This window comes from Camellia sinensis, chromosome 2 (genome assembly GCF_055761805.1).
Source record: "Camellia sinensis isolate YWXY chromosome 2, ASM5576180v1, whole genome shotgun sequence".
Taxonomy (NCBI): Eukaryota; Viridiplantae; Streptophyta; class Magnoliopsida; order Ericales; family Theaceae; genus Camellia; species Camellia sinensis.
In genome coordinates this window covers 191,342,502-191,360,223 of record NC_138962.1, presented here as the reverse complement: position 1 = coordinate 191,360,223, position 17,722 = coordinate 191,342,502, and the positions used below count along the sequence as shown (strand labels likewise).

Below are 17,722 nucleotides of genomic sequence, written 5' to 3'. Positions count from 1 at the left end.
AATGACTAGCATTAAAATCCTTGTCTTGAACCAACCAAGCATGACACTGCAAAATCAAATGCATAAATTTAAAATCTTAAGGTCATGAAGTGTCATTAGAATTACTCTCTTTAGAGCATGAAATGACACCAAAGATCAAACAAAGACAAAATTTCAATTGGTGTTAAAAGGATGGTTGCATGTATTTGTGGAGAAGAAACAAAACAGAGTCCCGGGCGGAATGATGGAACCCAAGCTTAGTAACAGTAGTCTAAAAACGATCATACCAAGCACGAGGAGATTGCTTCAGACCATACAGAGCACGCCAAAGACGACAAACCTGTCTAGATGAATAGTGAAGACTAGGAAGAGGACACATGTAAACTTCTTCAGTGAGATGACTATTAAGAAAAACATTCTTAACATCTATCTGATAAAGAGGCTAATGACGAACAACAACGACAGATATCAAAGTACGAACAGTAGTCATCTTGACCACAGGGGTAAAGGTCTCCTCATAATCAATACTACACTCCTATGAAAAACCCTTAGCAACCAAACGAGCCTTGTAACACTCAAGAGAACCATCAGAATGAGACTTGACTTTGTAGACCCATTTGCAACCAACTAGACTCTTACCAGCAAGCAAAGGAATCAACTCCCAAGTACTAGTTTTCTGCAAAGCAGACAACTTATCATCTATAGCTTGAATCCAATGAGGATCCTGACAAACCTCCTTGTAAGACTGAGGTTTTGAAAAAGAGTTAATAGCAGACAAAAACGTACAGTATAAAGGAGAAAAACATATTTTAGCAAAACCAAGTTTGACTACCTGTTTACGGATGTGAAGGGCATACTTACGATTAGTAAGATCAGAGTCGTCAAAAGTAGGAGAATCAATAGTAGGAGCAGACACAACTGGTGGAAAGAGAGTCTTGCAACGAGAATAGACTAATACTAGAGAATGGGAAGGAGAAGGAGAAAGAGAAGGAGTAGGAGTAGAAGCAGAAGCAAGTGGGAAAGGAAGAGGAGAGGAAAGCACAAACTCATAGGGGTCAGTAGAGAGGGACTCATTAGGAGAAGGGTGAATAAGTTCATGGGAAACAGTAGAGATGTACTCATTATGAGGGACCTTAAAAGAAAATGGATCAACATCAACCAAATCCTCTTTAGAAATTGGGGCTATGAGAAAATGAAGCTGAAAGTAAAGTAAACGTTCGAGAAAGGCAACATAGCGGGAGACATAAAGGAAACAGGAAACAAGGTCATAACAGCGATAACCTTTCTAAGTGAGACTGTAACCCAAAAAGACACATAGGACAGACCAGGCACTAAGTTTGATCTTATCTTTATAGGATAAAAGGACAAAACAAGCAGACCTAAACACACGAAGAATGGAGTAATTAGGAAGTTGAGAAAATAGAGCCTCATAAGGGGACCGACCAAAAAGAAAGGAGTAGGCATACAGTTGAGAAGAAAAGCAGTAGCAAGAATTGCCTCACCCCAAAACGAAGCCAGAATGAAGGCAAAGAGAAAGAGAGACCTAGCTGTTTCAAGGAGATAACGATGTTTACGCTCAGCTCGACCATTTTGGGCAGGTGTATCAGTACAAGAAGTTTGGCTGATGGTACCCAAATTGGCCAAATATTCACAGAACTCAGTTTTAAAGTATTCCCCTGCCCAAGTCAAACCGCAACAATTTAATAGTAGACCCAAACTATGTAGTGATTATAGACTGAAAAGTATGGTATATCTGATAGAAGTCAAACTTACTAGTCATAAGATAAACTTAAGTGTAACGGGTGCAGTCATCAACAAGTAAAACATAGTATGTAAAGCCCTCTTTAATGAGAATAGGAAAAAGACCCTAAACATCAGTATGAACTAAAGAAAACGGTATATCAGATATAGAGGTACTTTTAAGGAAAGGTAAAGTTGTCATTTTGGCAAGTTTACACCCCTAACACTCGGTAAGTTGACTAGGAGAAATTTTACCAAATCTACCTGACTGAGTTAAAGACCGAAAACGATCAGCAGACAAATGCCCTAATCTGGAATGCCACAAATAGAAAGGACTTGACAAAGAATCTAACTGAGAAGAGGAAAAAAACAATTGGAGAGATAGTCATAGGCAGATGTAGGCTCTCCACCACATAGAGGTCTTCAACTCTACGACTAGTCCCAATCTGCTGCTTGAACATCCGATCCTGCACAGAACATATAGAAGAAGAAAAGATAACATCAAAATTGAAGGTATCAAGCTGACTAATAGATAATAAACTAACAGATGACTGAGGAACATAAAGAACAGATAGAATAAAAACAGCAGCCATAGTAGACGGTAAGACAGACCCAACAGATATAACAGACATACCAAACCCATTAGCAGCACTAACAATAATAGGAAAGGGAGGGGCAGTACAATTTTGAAGTAAGAAAAGATAGGGAGTCATATGATGAGAAGCACCAGAATCAAAAATCTAGACAGACGAAGAGATACCTGAAAAAGACCCAAGCAAACCTAAATAAAGAGAGGAAACAATGAGGGCAGATGGAGATGGTTGGAAAGTAGGCAGTATATGTTGAATTTGACTAATTTGAACACTCAAGGAAGCCAAGTCAAAATCAGAAACCGGAGTAAATGCAATATAAGCATCGGAAGGAGCTCGAAATTGGTTCTAAGACTGCTGAAAAGAGGAGGCAGGCAGATGTCCGTTCTTGGGATAATGGTACTTCCAATGGCCCCACTGATGGCAAAAGACACACTCATCTAAAGCCAACAGCCTATTTTTAGGCTCAACAATCTTATCATTCGACATTGTAATAAACCACAAAATGAAAAAAGAATTGATGGGGTCTAAGTGTAATAACACAAAACAGATAGGTCAAACTATAACAAACTAATACCAATCTCAGATAGGTCAATACCAATAAGTCACCAACCGCAAGATAGAGGATTGACTCAACCACAGAGAATAAAGATATCGAGACTCACGAAATTAGAGAACCACGGAGAGTGAAATCATTACAAAGAGAAGCTTCGCGACTTGAATCTCCGGTCTCTCAAACTAGTCAATCTAGATAGAACAGTCAAATGGATCGAACTAGTCAATCTAGATAGAACAGTCAAATGGAACAAATGACCTAGATGGGCTGAATGAGAGAGACGAAGCAACCAGATAACAAAGCTCCTAGAGAACCAGAAATTCCGAAACAAAGGACCAGAGAAAAGTCGAGTTAATCGCGATGGGTCACCTATGCAAGTCAGAGGAGTGACGAAGTGGTTCAAACCAAATGGATCACCCACACGAGTCACACATGCGACGAAGGGGTGCGATCCAGATGTGCGACTCAGATGGACCAATCACCCGAACCAAAGACTGAGGTATGATGATTCCAATGTTGGATGAGCTTGATTCCAACAAGAACCGATGCTGATTACGATGTGGGTACAATCGCAATTCTTGTGACAGAGAGAGGTCGTTCAAAAATCAACAATCAATGGTTCTAGGGTTTCATACACGGCTATAATACCATGTAAGATTTCTTAATATTTTCTACATATTCAAATTGTGTTATAATACAAAGAATACATATGATTATATAGTAATCCTAACCCTAAGACTAAAAAAGAAAAGAAAACACTGCCACATATATACACAATCTCTCAAAATATATACACAATATATATTATATATAAACCTAACCTAATATTCATACAGTATTCTGCACCTGCTCACAGATAAAAATTTGGATTTCATACATTGCATTTGGAAATGTATAGAGTTCAAACAGTTATACACAATCGAGGGCATATTATCAATTCCCACCCATGTTCTTCATAAGCCAGTTCGGGCCTCAAAAACTAGTCCAGCATTAAAAAAGAACTTTTATTTTTTTATTTTTTTGATAAATAGTTTCAGCATTAAACTCATATTGCATATTTTTTTACTTTAATGAACAGATACTTTAAGAAAGCTTTTAAACCAGAGAGAAAGAGAGAGACTCTTAAATTTTCTATTTAACAGGTTAATCTGCATTGCCAATATCTTTCTTAATCCACTGTTTGAATTGTTTTCTTGAATTTCGTCCTCTGTGCTTCCTCATGCCTGAGTTCCTGTGTTCACTGGTGCTAGGCCTACTTGAAGAACCAATGGAATTCGTCACGGATGGGACGGTAGGATCTGTGTGTTGTTGCTCAGATGTTTCTTTGACTGATACGGGAGTAGATTGTGGGGTCAACTGCGGAAGAAACATGCCTGGCAATAATACTTCATTCTTTTTGGGTTCAATTAAGCCACTGTTCTCTTGCTGCAGTTTTAAGATGGCTTCAAATTTTTGTCTTCTGGTTTTCTCTAAAGTGGACAGAAGAAGTTGCGCATCTTCATTGACTTCAGCACCACTAGAACTCTGAAAATCAACATGGAAAAAGTCATTTAAGTTTGCTTAATATGGGTAGAACTAGGGGAAAAAAAAAAGTCGTACAAAACAACTTTGGGATGTATAATATTAAAGCTTCAAACAACAGACAGTTTACAACTAAACTAACTAGATGGGGAAAATACTCGTCTAGAGTTTCTCCTGTCAATTTTGCCAATTCAATTGTGCGGCTACCTCAGAGGACTTAATGGGATACTTTGGAATGTACAGAATTATTAATGCTTTCAGCCATATACAGAATCACTAATGTTTACCATTAAAAAAAATTCAATGGTATTTCATTACTAAAACAATGTTTATTCACATGTAACTTAAATCAAAAACCAGAAATTTGGAATTCAAACAGAGTTGACCATCACAAACACTCACTGAAATACACGTAAAACACCAGGTGATGCGGAGTATAAAAAGTTCAAGAAAGACTAAATTCAAAGAAGCGATAATATTTGGACATTAACATGATTTCAAAGAGAAATTGTTAGGAATCTTAAATAATTATATTTCTAATATTATTAGTCTTATTTTATGATTATTTTTATGTTTTCTAAAATTTGTAGGTTAGGAGTATTTTGGTAATTTGCAAAATTTTCAAATATGAGGTATTGTGGGTCCCCCATGGGTCTTTTTGTGGGTCAAGTTATTTAATTAGTCTTTGTTTTTTTTTCTTGTTTGGTCTTAGATTAGTTTTGAAAGTCAAAGATATTCTAGTAGTTTTCTTTTTTGGTCATTGGTTTAGGAAGTCTCCTAATTCTATAGAAAGCCATGTAACTTTAATAATTTAATAAAGTTAATATTTTAGAGAATTTTACGAGCTTTGAAGCTTTTTTATGGATTGTGTGATACAATCAGACCCTAGGTATGATGCTTATGAATTCTAGGAGTGATTCCTAAACCTATCTTTTTTCTTGATGACTGCTATTAGCACCTACCTTAATTCTTTGGACTCTCCATTTCTTCAAACTCCCATGCTAAATCCTAAATCCTAAATACTAAATTTTAATAAGATTTCGTTTAACACCCCATTTAATATCAAATTTACCCCTATTCATAATATCATCACACTCAAGTGCATACCCATCTAATTTTGCACACCCTCTCCATCATGGTTGAAGACGGCCCCTCTTCTTCCCTCTCCTGTTGAAGAACGACAACAACGATCCCTCTCCTATTAAAGAACGATGACAATGATAGTGAAAGTGACAGTCCCTCTCTTTGATTTATTCGAAATCAGTGAACAGCAGTGTCCATTTTATGAAAACCATTGCATCATTGCATCATTGTTGTAAAATTGAGCAAAAATCACACCACCGGTTGTCCAACCGGTAAACCACCCAAGGGTTGGTTCAGCACTGTGTTGCCAAACATAAACAATTTTGTCAGCACTATATTGCCGAACAAAAATTATTTGTTCAACACTGTGTTGCCGAACATAAACAATTCTTTCAACACTGTGTTGCCGAACAGCATTTGTTTAGCACTATTTTGCCGAACATAAACAATTTTTTCAGTACTATGTAACGTAACCCTCAATTTACACTTTTCCATTCTAATTCAATATAACAAACCAAACAACATACATCCATTCCAATTCAACCACTGATTTCAGGTTCAGGGTTTAGGATTGTGATAAAAAGGGATACGCTTAGGGTTTGGGATGGTGATGAAAAGGAATACGTTAGGTTTAGGATGGTGATAAAGAGGAACGTCGAGTTTAAGGATGGTGATGAAGAGAAACGTTGATAAAGAGGAATATGTTGGGTTTAGGTGGATGAGGAATACATTTAGATGGGGGAGGTGGGTGTATAATATTGTAGAATTGTCTTTATTTGGTGAGTAGGTGTTCCATTAAAGATTATCCTTTAATATAATTTTACTTCACAATATAATTGTAATAAAAAAAATTTATAAAAAAAAAAAAATGGGAATTGGGGGGTTCCAAAGAAATTAGGTAGGTGCTAATAGCAGCTCTCTTTTTCTTCTCCTTTTTTTCTTTCTTAAATTTCGACACTTGCACAGCCCCTAACAGCACTGTTGTGACTGTCCCTCACTGTCCTACATCACCAGGTGTCCGTTGTCTCAACATTATTATAACTCAATTAACATTAACATACAAACATAATGTCTGTCAGTCAAAAGAAATTAATAGCAATTTACAGTTACCACAAACACAGAGAGAGAGAAGAAGGTAGTAAATCCCCATAATAAGGGGAAACAGTAACAACCTTATGAAATCAGCACATATCAGAGATTATTGGTCATGACACCTCCTTGGCAATGAGTTATTTGTGCCTTTCTTGACTTTTTATGATTTCTTTATCATTAATTTTGTATTAAAAATATTTATTAACATGAAAACTCAAGAATGAATTCTTGGTATTGAAAGACTTCCACATCAAGTCTCTTTTGGGTTCCTAGCTCTTATGATGCGTGTAAATAGCAATAACTTCATTTTCAACAAAGTAATAGTTCAGCTACTATTACCATTCTCTCTTTTCTTTTTACCCTCTTTTCGGCCACTACTGCTTTTCTTTGTTTGTGTGGCTGTGTGCACGCGTGCATGGGGGGTGGGGGGAGGGGTCTGCACTGCTGGTTTAAATGCATAACACATCAACAATTTGGCAACCAGCAGGTGTAGTGAACACAGTAGCAAGGTTCTAGCAATTCTATTTTGGCTGAAAAAAGTTCCATAACTGGCATGTATAACTGACATGAACTTGCACCAATGTCATTAACCCACCTCTAAAGGTAAAACTAAACTAAGCAATACAATGGGATAGAACTCAGTTCACAATAAAGCAAGCAACAGGATTGGAATTCTATTCTGCACAAAAGCAACTAAACTGCCACCAGCTGATTGAGAAAACCCAGAATCCAGTTGAATACAACAACAATAATCATCACGAATTAGAGGCTACAAAGACGATAGCCGATTGATACTAGACAGAGCTTATTAGTAAAAATAAAAATGTGCTTCAATTTATGGTAGCAAAAAGTTTGATTGGTGATGACATACCAGCTGTGAACGAGCCCCAACCAAGTCAAGCACGTGTTCGATATCCCCAGCATGAACAACCTTACGACAGACAGGGCAGCTACCTGTGCTCTCTTCCGCTATTCTCTGCATGCCTATGCAACAAGCAAACCCCTTACTTATCAGAACAAGTAGCATTGACAACAATAATAAGTAGAAACATAATCTCTAGTTATAAAAACAAGGCAGTATCTCACCACATATGACAAGGAAACTGTCATCGAATATGGCGTTGTGATACTGGTGGTTATCAACAAGAAAAGTGACAGCACCAATAGCTGGATAATTAAGCAATTATGTGGAAGAGAGAAGGCTTTGGTGCTTTGCCCTTAAGCGTTCACAAACACCACCAATACTATCTGATTGTTCTAGCTCTATGGTTATGAGAATCTTTTTCTATCTACGTCCAGAAAGTTCAATTTTTATTTTCTCAAAGAAAGTGAAATCTGGCTACTTCAACAAACCAATTTCTAACATTAAACCATCTCGCATCATTCATTAATAAAAAAAAACTATTAGAGATCAATATATCCGACCAAACATATCTAGGCATTGCAATTTCCAAAGATTTAGAAGAAAACCAAGGAAAAGGGCTCTCATAGGCTACCACAAGGGACATTTTTACAGTGTTTCGACAAAGCAAGTTGAACAAATCAAAATATCCAAGTCTAGAATGAGAAATATGGGAGTGTGAACAATCATGCAACTAATTACCTTGAAAAGCTCAAATGTGCTAGAAAAATAAATTTCATCATGACGCCTTCTTCTTCTTCTTCTTTAGAAACTATAACCCCACATCCCTTGCCCCAACTACACCACCATCACAGCCCTTACCCCCCACCGCCATCCCCACAGTCGCGCAGTCACGAACAGAGCATTGTGTGACCGAGAGAGAGGGATCGAGACAACGGGAGGGGAGGGGAGGTGGCGGCCGCAGAAGTTAGGGTTAGGGTTAGGGTTAGGGTTAGGGTTAGGTTGGAGAAGATGAGGAGGGTATTTTGGTATTATCAAAAAGTTGATGGTGTGAATTGAGAAAAGAAATCAAATTGTGCGTGGTGTGTACTAAGCAAATGATGTGCACTGAGAAAAGTAGTGCTGAGCAAATAGAATTTCCCTAAAGAACCTCACATGCCAGTTAAAACACAAATGCAGATATCGCATGATATCAACTTGTTAAATGATGAGATGGATTCTGCTTTACACCTACTAAAGAAAATGTGCCCGAAATGAGTTCTATGCCAACTCCACAAAACGCCATATAATGAAAATGTATACTACAAAGTACATCCATGGACAAACCCAAAGAATTACGCTACAATTATGCAAACATGAGCACTCAATTCCAAGTCCTAAATCATTCCCCCCCATAAACTAATCACAGGAACACCATTCTTCTTGAATCATGTTGCAGGAAATTCAGCATCCATTCATATTTAAATTACAATTAAATATTTCAAGACCAAACTATGCACCTCAGTTCCTGTTTGCTATTTCAACACCCATGGAAACTCGACTAATCATTTGATTCTAAATAGCATTTGAACATATAAGCTGACATTGTAAAACAGATGCATCGATATTATCAGTGGAACACCATAATCAAGTAAAACACAAATGCCTCCAGATGAGAAATGCAATCATTCATTAATATCTTCTTACTATAGACAAGTGCTGATTAAACAAATTCATTTAATTGCTAAAGAAAATTGCAACAAGCTAATTCCAAATTCCAAGTCGCATCCAATAGACCACTCACTTTTATTTAGACTTCCAAATGTCCAATCAAAGTTGTCTTTCAAATAACCAAAGACCCACCTCAAACTATTCAATTGTGTACACAAATACTTTCTACAATCCATGAGTTCTAGATTACCTCGTTGATTTACCGTATTCGTGGAAGCATGCACAGTTGCACCCGATGAATTAGTTGGCTTAATCTCTTTTTGTGACTGGAGCCAATTCCACCACCTAATAATGCACTCACTGATGCAAATGAACAAATAGGTAAATTGTAAATCAAACAAATTGTTATAAAGAGAAATGGTAAAAAAAAAACTAGAATCTGGAATTTACCAATGAAAGCAATGGAAACAAGACATTAACTTCATAAATGGCAATATGTTATTGCCTGCATCTTCTTCAACCAATGAATACAAACACAATGGACAATTTCCATCAGGGTGATTCATGCTAGATAGCCTTTCCACTGCTTCCTAGTAATATGTTTAGACAATCAGTATTCTGCAAAGTTCTAGATATATTTGAAAAGTAAATAATGTAATTCCAGATTTTGAAAATATGGTAAACACACAAATTCACTCTCGGAAAATGCAATCAGGCCCTGCTGCACAAACAAAAATTGATGTACGACCTTTATATATTTCCATAGTACAAAACAAAAACCATCACATTGTAGTCAAAACAAGATGAAAGTTCAATATTGCCAGCTGTAACTCCAAAATAAATCCAACAATATGACTGCTGATCTAGTAATAATAAAGTTCAAGATTTTAAGATATTTGTCAGAAACAACTTGTAATGTCTGTAAAAATGCATTTGTAGGCATAGCAAACAAGTACATAAATTATTTTCCAATTCAACGATGGTGACTCTGGAAAATGGTAACACAAACATATATAGTTTGCTTCTTTATTTTTGCTAAACAGATCTAAAATACCGCTTCATACTTGTTGTTGACAATAAACTTATCATTAGGGGTGTGCATGAATCCGAGTAATCCGACCAGACCGACCAAACCATAAGACTTATGGACGGTTTCAATCATAGTTACGGTCAGCAATGGATTTGAAAAGCCAATCCGTTCAAATTACGGTTCGAGTAATGGTTTAAATGTTGTTGAAACCGATTTCCACCAACTGACCTAACGGTGCTTATCAAGAAGCTTGTCCCTCCATGTGGCATCCTATCATTAGTTCCTTGGATTACACTTGTTCATCACTGAGTATACTCACCGACAATCTCTATCTCATTCATTATTTAATTTGAGAGGCTTGACTTTTCAATTTCAACTCTATCCCCACTGTTTTCACCTTCTATATTTTTTTTTTTCTCTGCAACTACCCTCACCGTTTTTCCTTCATCGTTTTTCTTCCCCCTCAACTAACCATGTGATGTTCTCGCCCCAAACTCATCACCATCAGGAATCATTGCCAAACTCGTCATCGTCGGAACTTGTCACCAAACTAGAAGGACTGAATAAAGAGCAATATTATTTTAAAACATCTCTCATATTTGTATTCTTCAAGTATGGTGGCATTGAAAATGGGTTTTTTTGGGACATCTCTCTCATATCTGTATTTTTCTAGTGAGACATTGAATTTTTTTTTTATTTTTTATTTTTTTCAGATACATCTCTCACAAATCAATGTTTATATATGTATATATCTCATTCCTTGCTTCATAATATTGTTTTGTACATCTATGGAATTCTTGTTTCAGATTTATTTTCATAGATGTAGATGCATTTTTCTCAAATTTTCATCCACTTCTACTTTTGCGGTTCTACATACATCCGACCAATACCGACTGTCAAACCAAAAGGTTTGACCCGGTCAATTTCGAAGGAGAGATTGGTCGATAATGGGTAGGAAGGCTTTCAACCCGAAATGTTCAGTTCGGTTGATGGGTCAAGGATAAACCCGACCCATGCACACCCCTACTTATCATGGAGACGCAAACTATATTTAGGAGGAAAAGATCCACTAGAAAAGTAAAGCACAACAAGCCATTACAATTTATAAACATAAACAATATAAGATTTCAAAATTTCCCACATAAAACAGGGGACAAATAAGAACAAGGTAGGATTAACTATATTGACTAATTTAGAGTTCCAAGGTCCATACAACCTCATAAATAGATAATTTGCTATAAAGGTTGCCTCACAAAGAAATCAAAGGAAGATGTAGCCCCAACAAAAAAGTCAATGTCTTCAAGTTCATGAAACATGAAAATTGCTTCCAGTTCTTGAGATGGCCTCAATAATCGAGTCTTGCAATATAGCAATAAAAGTTAGCCCTTCAACGATTGTCACCTTTTGATCCCAAAGGGAACAGATCTTTTTGTTTCAAACGATTCCAACAGAATACACTATACATGAACTTGTAATTCTATATATAAAATTGATCTTAAGTATAAAAAAGATGAACTCCCTCACTACTACAGGATGCTATGAAGCACCGACACGTCCCTAGGACTTGCGTACTAGTGTCGGACACGTGTAGGACACAGATACACTGTGGACACGTGTCCGACACTCTCTCTAACGTGTCCTCTCTTTTTTTTGAATTTTTCCGGTCGGACAAGCCATGGACATGCCGTGACACTTTCTGGACATGCGTGAGCTGGATCGAAGAAGCCCTAACTGTTGGAGAGGAGACAGAGAAAGAGACAAAAAGATCAAGGGAGGAGAGGAGACAGAGAAAGAGAGAAATAGATTGAGGAAGAGAAAGAAACCCTAACCTATTTAGATCAATCGAAGAAGCCTGAGGTATTCTTCTTCGTCTTCTCTCTTCTTCTTCTCCTCTCCGACTTCTCTGTCTCCTTCTTCTTCTCTTCATTTTCTTCTTCTCCTCCTTTTTCTGTTTCACTCTCCCTTTTCGTCTTCGTCTTCGTCTTCTCTGATTCTCTCTCCCTTTTCTGATTTCACTCTCTCCCCTCTTTAGTTTCTCTTTTTTTTTTATTTGTTCTATCTTTTTCCTGATTCACCCGTTTCTCTCTCTCTCTCTCTTCTCTTTTTTTTCTGTTTCTCTCTCCTTTATTTTCCTGATTTCTTCCCTCCTTTTTTTTTCTTTTTTCTTTTTTCTTTTATCCTTATTTTTGTTAAACCTAAAATTCGTAGAATAAATTATTTTTATTTAAAAAAACTCATTTTTTATTAAAAAAATTTAAGAAATGTGTTTATTAATTTTATAGTTATTGTAATTGTATAAGAATTAATGATTTTCTTTTTATTTGACATATAATAAATAAATAAAAATATATATATTGAATGTGTCCCCAGCCTGTCGTGTCGTGTCTCCTATTTTTTGAAAAACTGAGTGTCTGCATGTCCGTGTTGTGTCCCATGTCCGTGTCCGTGCATCATTTACAGGATGAGACTCAACATCTCCAAGCATCTAAGTTTCAAACTCATGGTTTAGTTTGTACTTCAATGCTACTAAGAATGAAGTCGACTCTGACATAAGAGAGGGATATAAAGTGTGTATTACCATCAAAGCGGCAGATCAAGCTTGGGTGGGACATTCATTGTGAAGGAATAGTTACATTTAGCTAGTTTAACTAGTAGTTTTCTGATAAGACAGACCATAACTAGTATTGTCTGTTAGTCAAACACTATTAATTTATACTTAGGGGTTGTTTGGGGTATCCTAAATAAGTACACTTTTTTGTCTTTTTGGACTAAAAAATTAAGGTTGAAAATATGGATGTTTGGGTTAATTTTTTGACTTTTTATGAAAAAATGTGTAATAAAAAATTGTAAAAATTGATTTGTAGGGAAAAATTCGAATTGGGAGTTGTGCAGCCGTAATTGTTGACTTTTGGTGAATAGTGTTAACTTTTTAACTTTTTAAGTAACTTTTTGGCTTTTTGGCTTTGTGGCTATATGCCAAACTTGGCCTTAGTTAAGTTTCAACAAGTAGGTAGTGTTAGCCCCAAGGTTTCTAGAAGGAAGTTCAGTTTGATTTTGATGATAATAATAAGAACATGGAGAGTAAATAATTATATTTCAATTACTCTCAAACAGTGTTATTAAAGGCGATAGGTGCACTAAGGCGCCAAAGTCTCCTAGGGCCTGGGCTCAAGGCGCAAGGCGAGACATAGACTTCACCGAAGTGAAGCGCACCTTGTACGGAAAAAAATATATAATTTAATATAAGTAAATAATTTAGGATTCAACATAAATAAAGTAAAATGTAAAACATTTAGTGTTCTTCGGAGATTAGGAATTAGGGATAATTTTTTTTCTATCATTGATTTGGGATTGAATGCCCAATGTATTGGCATCTGTAATAAGAATAGAGATCTTCTATAGCTTCACCATATTAAATCAATGGTCAGATTTTAAACAAAACTAATTAAAACAATAATAAAAAAAGCCCTCAAGACACAAGCCTTGGGCCTTATTGTGCCTTGGACTAGTTAGGCGCCTTATCGATATCACCTGGCCTGGAACACTACAAGGTGCAAACCTTGGGCCTGGATGGGACATGGGACTTGGGCCTAGGCGCACGCCTAGGCGTGCCTTATCGAAGTCACCTGGCCTGGAACACTACAAGGCGCAAACCTTGAGCCTGGATGGGACTTGGGCCTAGGCGCACCTTTAATAACACTGCTCTCAAATATTTTTTAAATTTTAAGAATGTCAAGGATCTATTTGGTTTAGTTTTTGAAACTCTGTTTTGAGTTTTTTGTTTTCCGTATTTTTTGTCTTTAGTGAACCTTTTATATTTTAATTAATTTGTTTTACTTTTTAGATTCACTTAATCTAGATGCAATTACAAAGTAGCATATTTGTGAAAAAATATTAAAAAAAATTATTAAATACAAAAAATAAGTACATTTTCTTATTTTTTGTATTTAGTAAAAATTTTAGATTTCTTCACAAATATTTTACTTTACAAGTATATCTAAATTAGGTGCATCTAAAAAATTAAAAATAAAAATAAAAATGATTAAAATATAAAACAAAGTTCACTAGAGATGAAAAAACACGAAAAACAAAAAACTTTCTTGTTTGGGGTGTGCTATATAAGCACACTTTTTATCTTTTTTGGGTCACATCACCTCTCTACTTTTCTGCACATCTTTTCGTAAAAAATCAAAAATTGCACTTATTTAGATTATCTCAAACAGACGGACTGTTATGTTCAAAATTTCATATCTTAAGTCTATGATTTGATTCCATGTTGTTTAAACTCCTTAATGTGTTGATTTTATGCCTTATGGTCTTTATTTATCACTAACTTTGAGTTTAGCATGTTTTAGAACACCTTGGATCTGAGAAATCAGACTTTTGCAATTACCATATGAGATATGAGAATGTTTTGGCAATTACCATGGAATTTTAGGTTGAAGTTTAACATTCTTTAAAAATAAAATAAAGAAATAGAATATACAGCTCTATCAAATCAAAAGGTTAAGTACGAAGGCCAAAATATTTGCTGATACAAAGTAAAAGCATGCATATATCACAAAGTGGATACTTTTACTCCACTTTCAACTAAATTGACAACAGTAAGTAGTCAAACACATTGACAAGAGTAATGCAATAATTACCTCACAAAGTGCTACAAGCATTAAACAGGAGGAGAGCTCACAAGCTTTGTCCCGAATACCAGTTATAAGATGTTTTTGCCTTTGTTCATCAAGACCCTTGGACTCTATAATATTAATATTAGGTGGCTCGTTGGGATACTGCAGAACAAATAAGTAAAGATTAGTGCAAACACAATAAGTTAGAGATGATCTAAAAAGTTGACCCCATTAATACAAACTTATATAAGACTTTCCCTAGTTAGATAGTGCAACAAAATTATATATAGGGTAAATTCCACCAGCCTACCCTGAGTTTGGCATCCTTCAAAACTTACAAATGGGTTTGCTTTTTGTCTTTGTCTGCACCGCTCTTTTTCTTTATCTAATGGTTAGTTCCTTCATTGTATTGTAATAATTAGTGTTTTGGTCCCTCATTTATGGTTCCAAGACTCCCAACATGTATCTATAAATTATAATCCAAAACTTTTAGATTCTAATCTCTAGATAGTTCTAACTTCTCCAAAAAAAGGGGTGAACCTGTACGCCCAAAGGCCCAGATCTTATAAGCTATACATTCATGAGTATGTACAAATCTCCATTAAACTAACAAAACTACTAACAATTTAACAAAGAGTAAATAAACTACTAACTAGTAGTCTTTCACAGTTTCACCACGTTGTGGTTAATTGAACACATGACTGCAACATAATTATTTGGCCACAAACAGCATTGTAAAACAATAAATAACTCAAAACACCTCAAAATCTTCAGCTAATTAAGCAGTAAGTATGGGCAGAATTTGATATATTTATGCTATAGATTACCTGGGGACCAGCTCGTATTGTAAGAACTGCTTCCACGAACTGCAAAAAGAGAATAATTAAATCGCAAGCACAAGTTTCATCGTCAGCAACTAACAAATAGCAGTGGGGAAAACAAAACAATGTGAATTCAACACAGAGTAACATTTTGAATAAGCATAAAATTGGGCTAATTCTTGAATATTTGCCTCTGCATGAATCTGACTCAATTTTAGAAGAGTTCTAAACACAATCCAAGTCACTTTGCTTTCAAAGGTGTATTAGCAGATAACAGTCCCAACACACCTAGACAAACCAATACAGGATCAATAAAAGCCAAACCCAATACATAACTCATCAATTTATACCCTTTTAGAAGTACATCACAGTTTAAATGTAATGAGCCAGATTTCAACACAATTTGCACGCAATAATGCATAAAAGTAACAGAAAGCCCATAAAGCGAATCGGGAAAATTAGATTGTGATGATTGTAGAAGCTAATAAAATGCACAAACAAGCACAACGCATCATAGATTTACAGATAATTTGGGAATTTGAGTATATATATATACACAGAGAGAGAGAGAGAGATAAAGAGATAGTAGGGGGACCTGTTGGGAGGAGACATCGGCGGTTCGGGGCTTGATGTGAACGTGGAGATGAGGAGGGTATGTTTCAAGAACAACACAATCGTCGCCGTAGACCGCTTGCACTGCATCGACTTCGATGAGCACCTCATCTTCGGCCATTCCTAGAGAGAGAGAGAGAGAGAGAGAGAGAGAGAGAGAGAGAGAGAGAGAGATGTTTGTTTTGGATTCTGCTTTGTGAGTTTGAATCTGATTCAAATTACATTTTGAATCTGATTCCAAATCTTCATCTAAATAGGAAAGTAATTATTGATTACCTAATTCAATTAAGTTGAATTTAACCATAAATAAATAATTAATCAGAAGACACAATTTTAAAGATCGAAAAATGTTTAACGGAAGGTATTATTATGCCTGTGTTTGGCAAGTGGGTTTACAGGTTTTTTTGGTTATTTTAGTCATAAAAAATAAAATAAGTTATTTTAGTCATAAGAAACAAAACATTACATCCAATTTATAATCATTACATTCTTCTCTCACAAAAAAACTCAAAAAAGTCAAAAAGCCAAAAAGTCCTTCCCAAACCAAGCTTTTAAGCCCAGGCTAAAATAGCCAAAAAAGCCAACCCACTTCCCAAACGGAGGCTATAGATGTAAAAAAATTTGGGATCGTACGAAATTTGTTTAAAATATAAATTATTTTTTTTAATTTAAAAAATTATAAATATCTCTTTATTAAAAAAATTTTAAAAAAAAAATTAACTAATAAATAAAATTTATAATTGCTCTCCTATATAAAAATAAAATTACTTAAATTATTAATTGAAATATATTTATAATATCATTAAAAATTATTAATTGACTTGATGATTTATTAATAAAATAGGCGATTTGTTATGAAATTAGAAACTTCAGCAGGTGGAATGTGATTTTCAAAATCACAAAAGACGATTCGTATTTTAATCAAACCTCATGTGGCGTCTTTGTAATTTTTTCAAATTTTTACATATTTTGATTATGGAAATAGTAACTTGAAATTATAATCTAATAGATGTGAGTAAAGAAATTCTAAATATTTATAGAAATTAAAATATCTTGATTACTAAAATATCTAGGGTAAACTATTTATAAGTCCTATTTAGGAGATTTATGTTACATATGGTACTAGCGTATGCCCGTGCCTAAAGGCACGGTACAATTAATTATGAGATTAAAATATAAATCAAAATTATAGAGGAATGTATTCAAATTTTTTGTTTTTTGTTTTTTTTCTTTTCTTTTCAAAGAGTAGGTAATGAATTCACAAGAAGGAGAAAAATTCCTAAATAAATATATGAAACTTAAATGAAACACCAATTTATTTAGTAATCCAAATAAATTTCAGGAACCCCCAAAATTAGGAACTTCCATGACTCCCAAAATGATGTAAACTAATCATATATTTTTATTTTTTTTCTTTCCTTCCTGGAATCATAGGTGAGTCAGAGTTATAAAGTTGTATCTTTTTAAGAATATGTAGCATTTTTTATATTTTTAATAAAAAAAATCTTCCCAAGATAAATTGCACTTTCCCAAATTGCAATCTCTCAATTTTCCCACCCACTCT

The 17,722-nt window shown here is 35.1% G+C and overlaps 1 protein-coding gene across 2 annotated transcripts; it reads right to left on the bottom strand.

The window, feature by feature from the left end:
• Window positions 1–3,720: 3,720 nt before the first annotated feature.
• Window positions 3,721–16,385, bottom strand: LOC114278383 (RWD domain-containing protein). Of its 2 annotated transcripts, XM_082916435.1 has the most exons (8): window positions 16,333–16,384; window positions 16,142–16,296; window positions 15,553–15,591; window positions 14,750–14,887; window positions 9,524–9,663; window positions 9,324–9,433; window positions 7,433–7,545; window positions 3,721–4,389 (listed from the first exon to the last, which is right to left on the bottom strand). In XM_082916435.1, exons 2-8 carry the CDS (start codon window positions 16,277–16,279, stop codon window positions 4,009–4,011), a joined length of 1,059 nt encoding a protein of 352 aa, XP_082772561.1. In that variant the 5' UTR covers window positions 16,280–16,296; window positions 16,333–16,384; the 3' UTR covers window positions 3,721–4,008. The 2 variants fall into 2 exon arrangements, with proteins under 2 accessions (XP_082772561.1, XP_028076203.1); XM_028220402.2 differs by having other exon boundaries at window positions 16,142–16,385.
• Between the last annotated feature and the right edge of the window lie 1,337 nt (window positions 16,386–17,722).

Excerpts from the sequence above, each read along its gene's own strand:
- LOC114278383 (XM_028220402.2), bottom strand. The coding sequence starts at position 16,279 with ATGGCCGAAGATGAGGTGCTCATCGAAGTCGATGCAGTGCAAGCGGTC. Across the intron at positions 15,592-16,141 it reads CCGATGTCTCCTCCCAACAG|TTCGTGGAAGCAGTTCTTAC; the intron begins GTCCCCCTACTA and ends CTCTTTTTGCAG. Across the intron at positions 9,664-14,749 it reads TGCTTGTAGCACTTTGTGAG|GAAGCAGTGGAAAGGCTATC; the intron begins GTAATTATTGCA and ends ACATATTACTAG.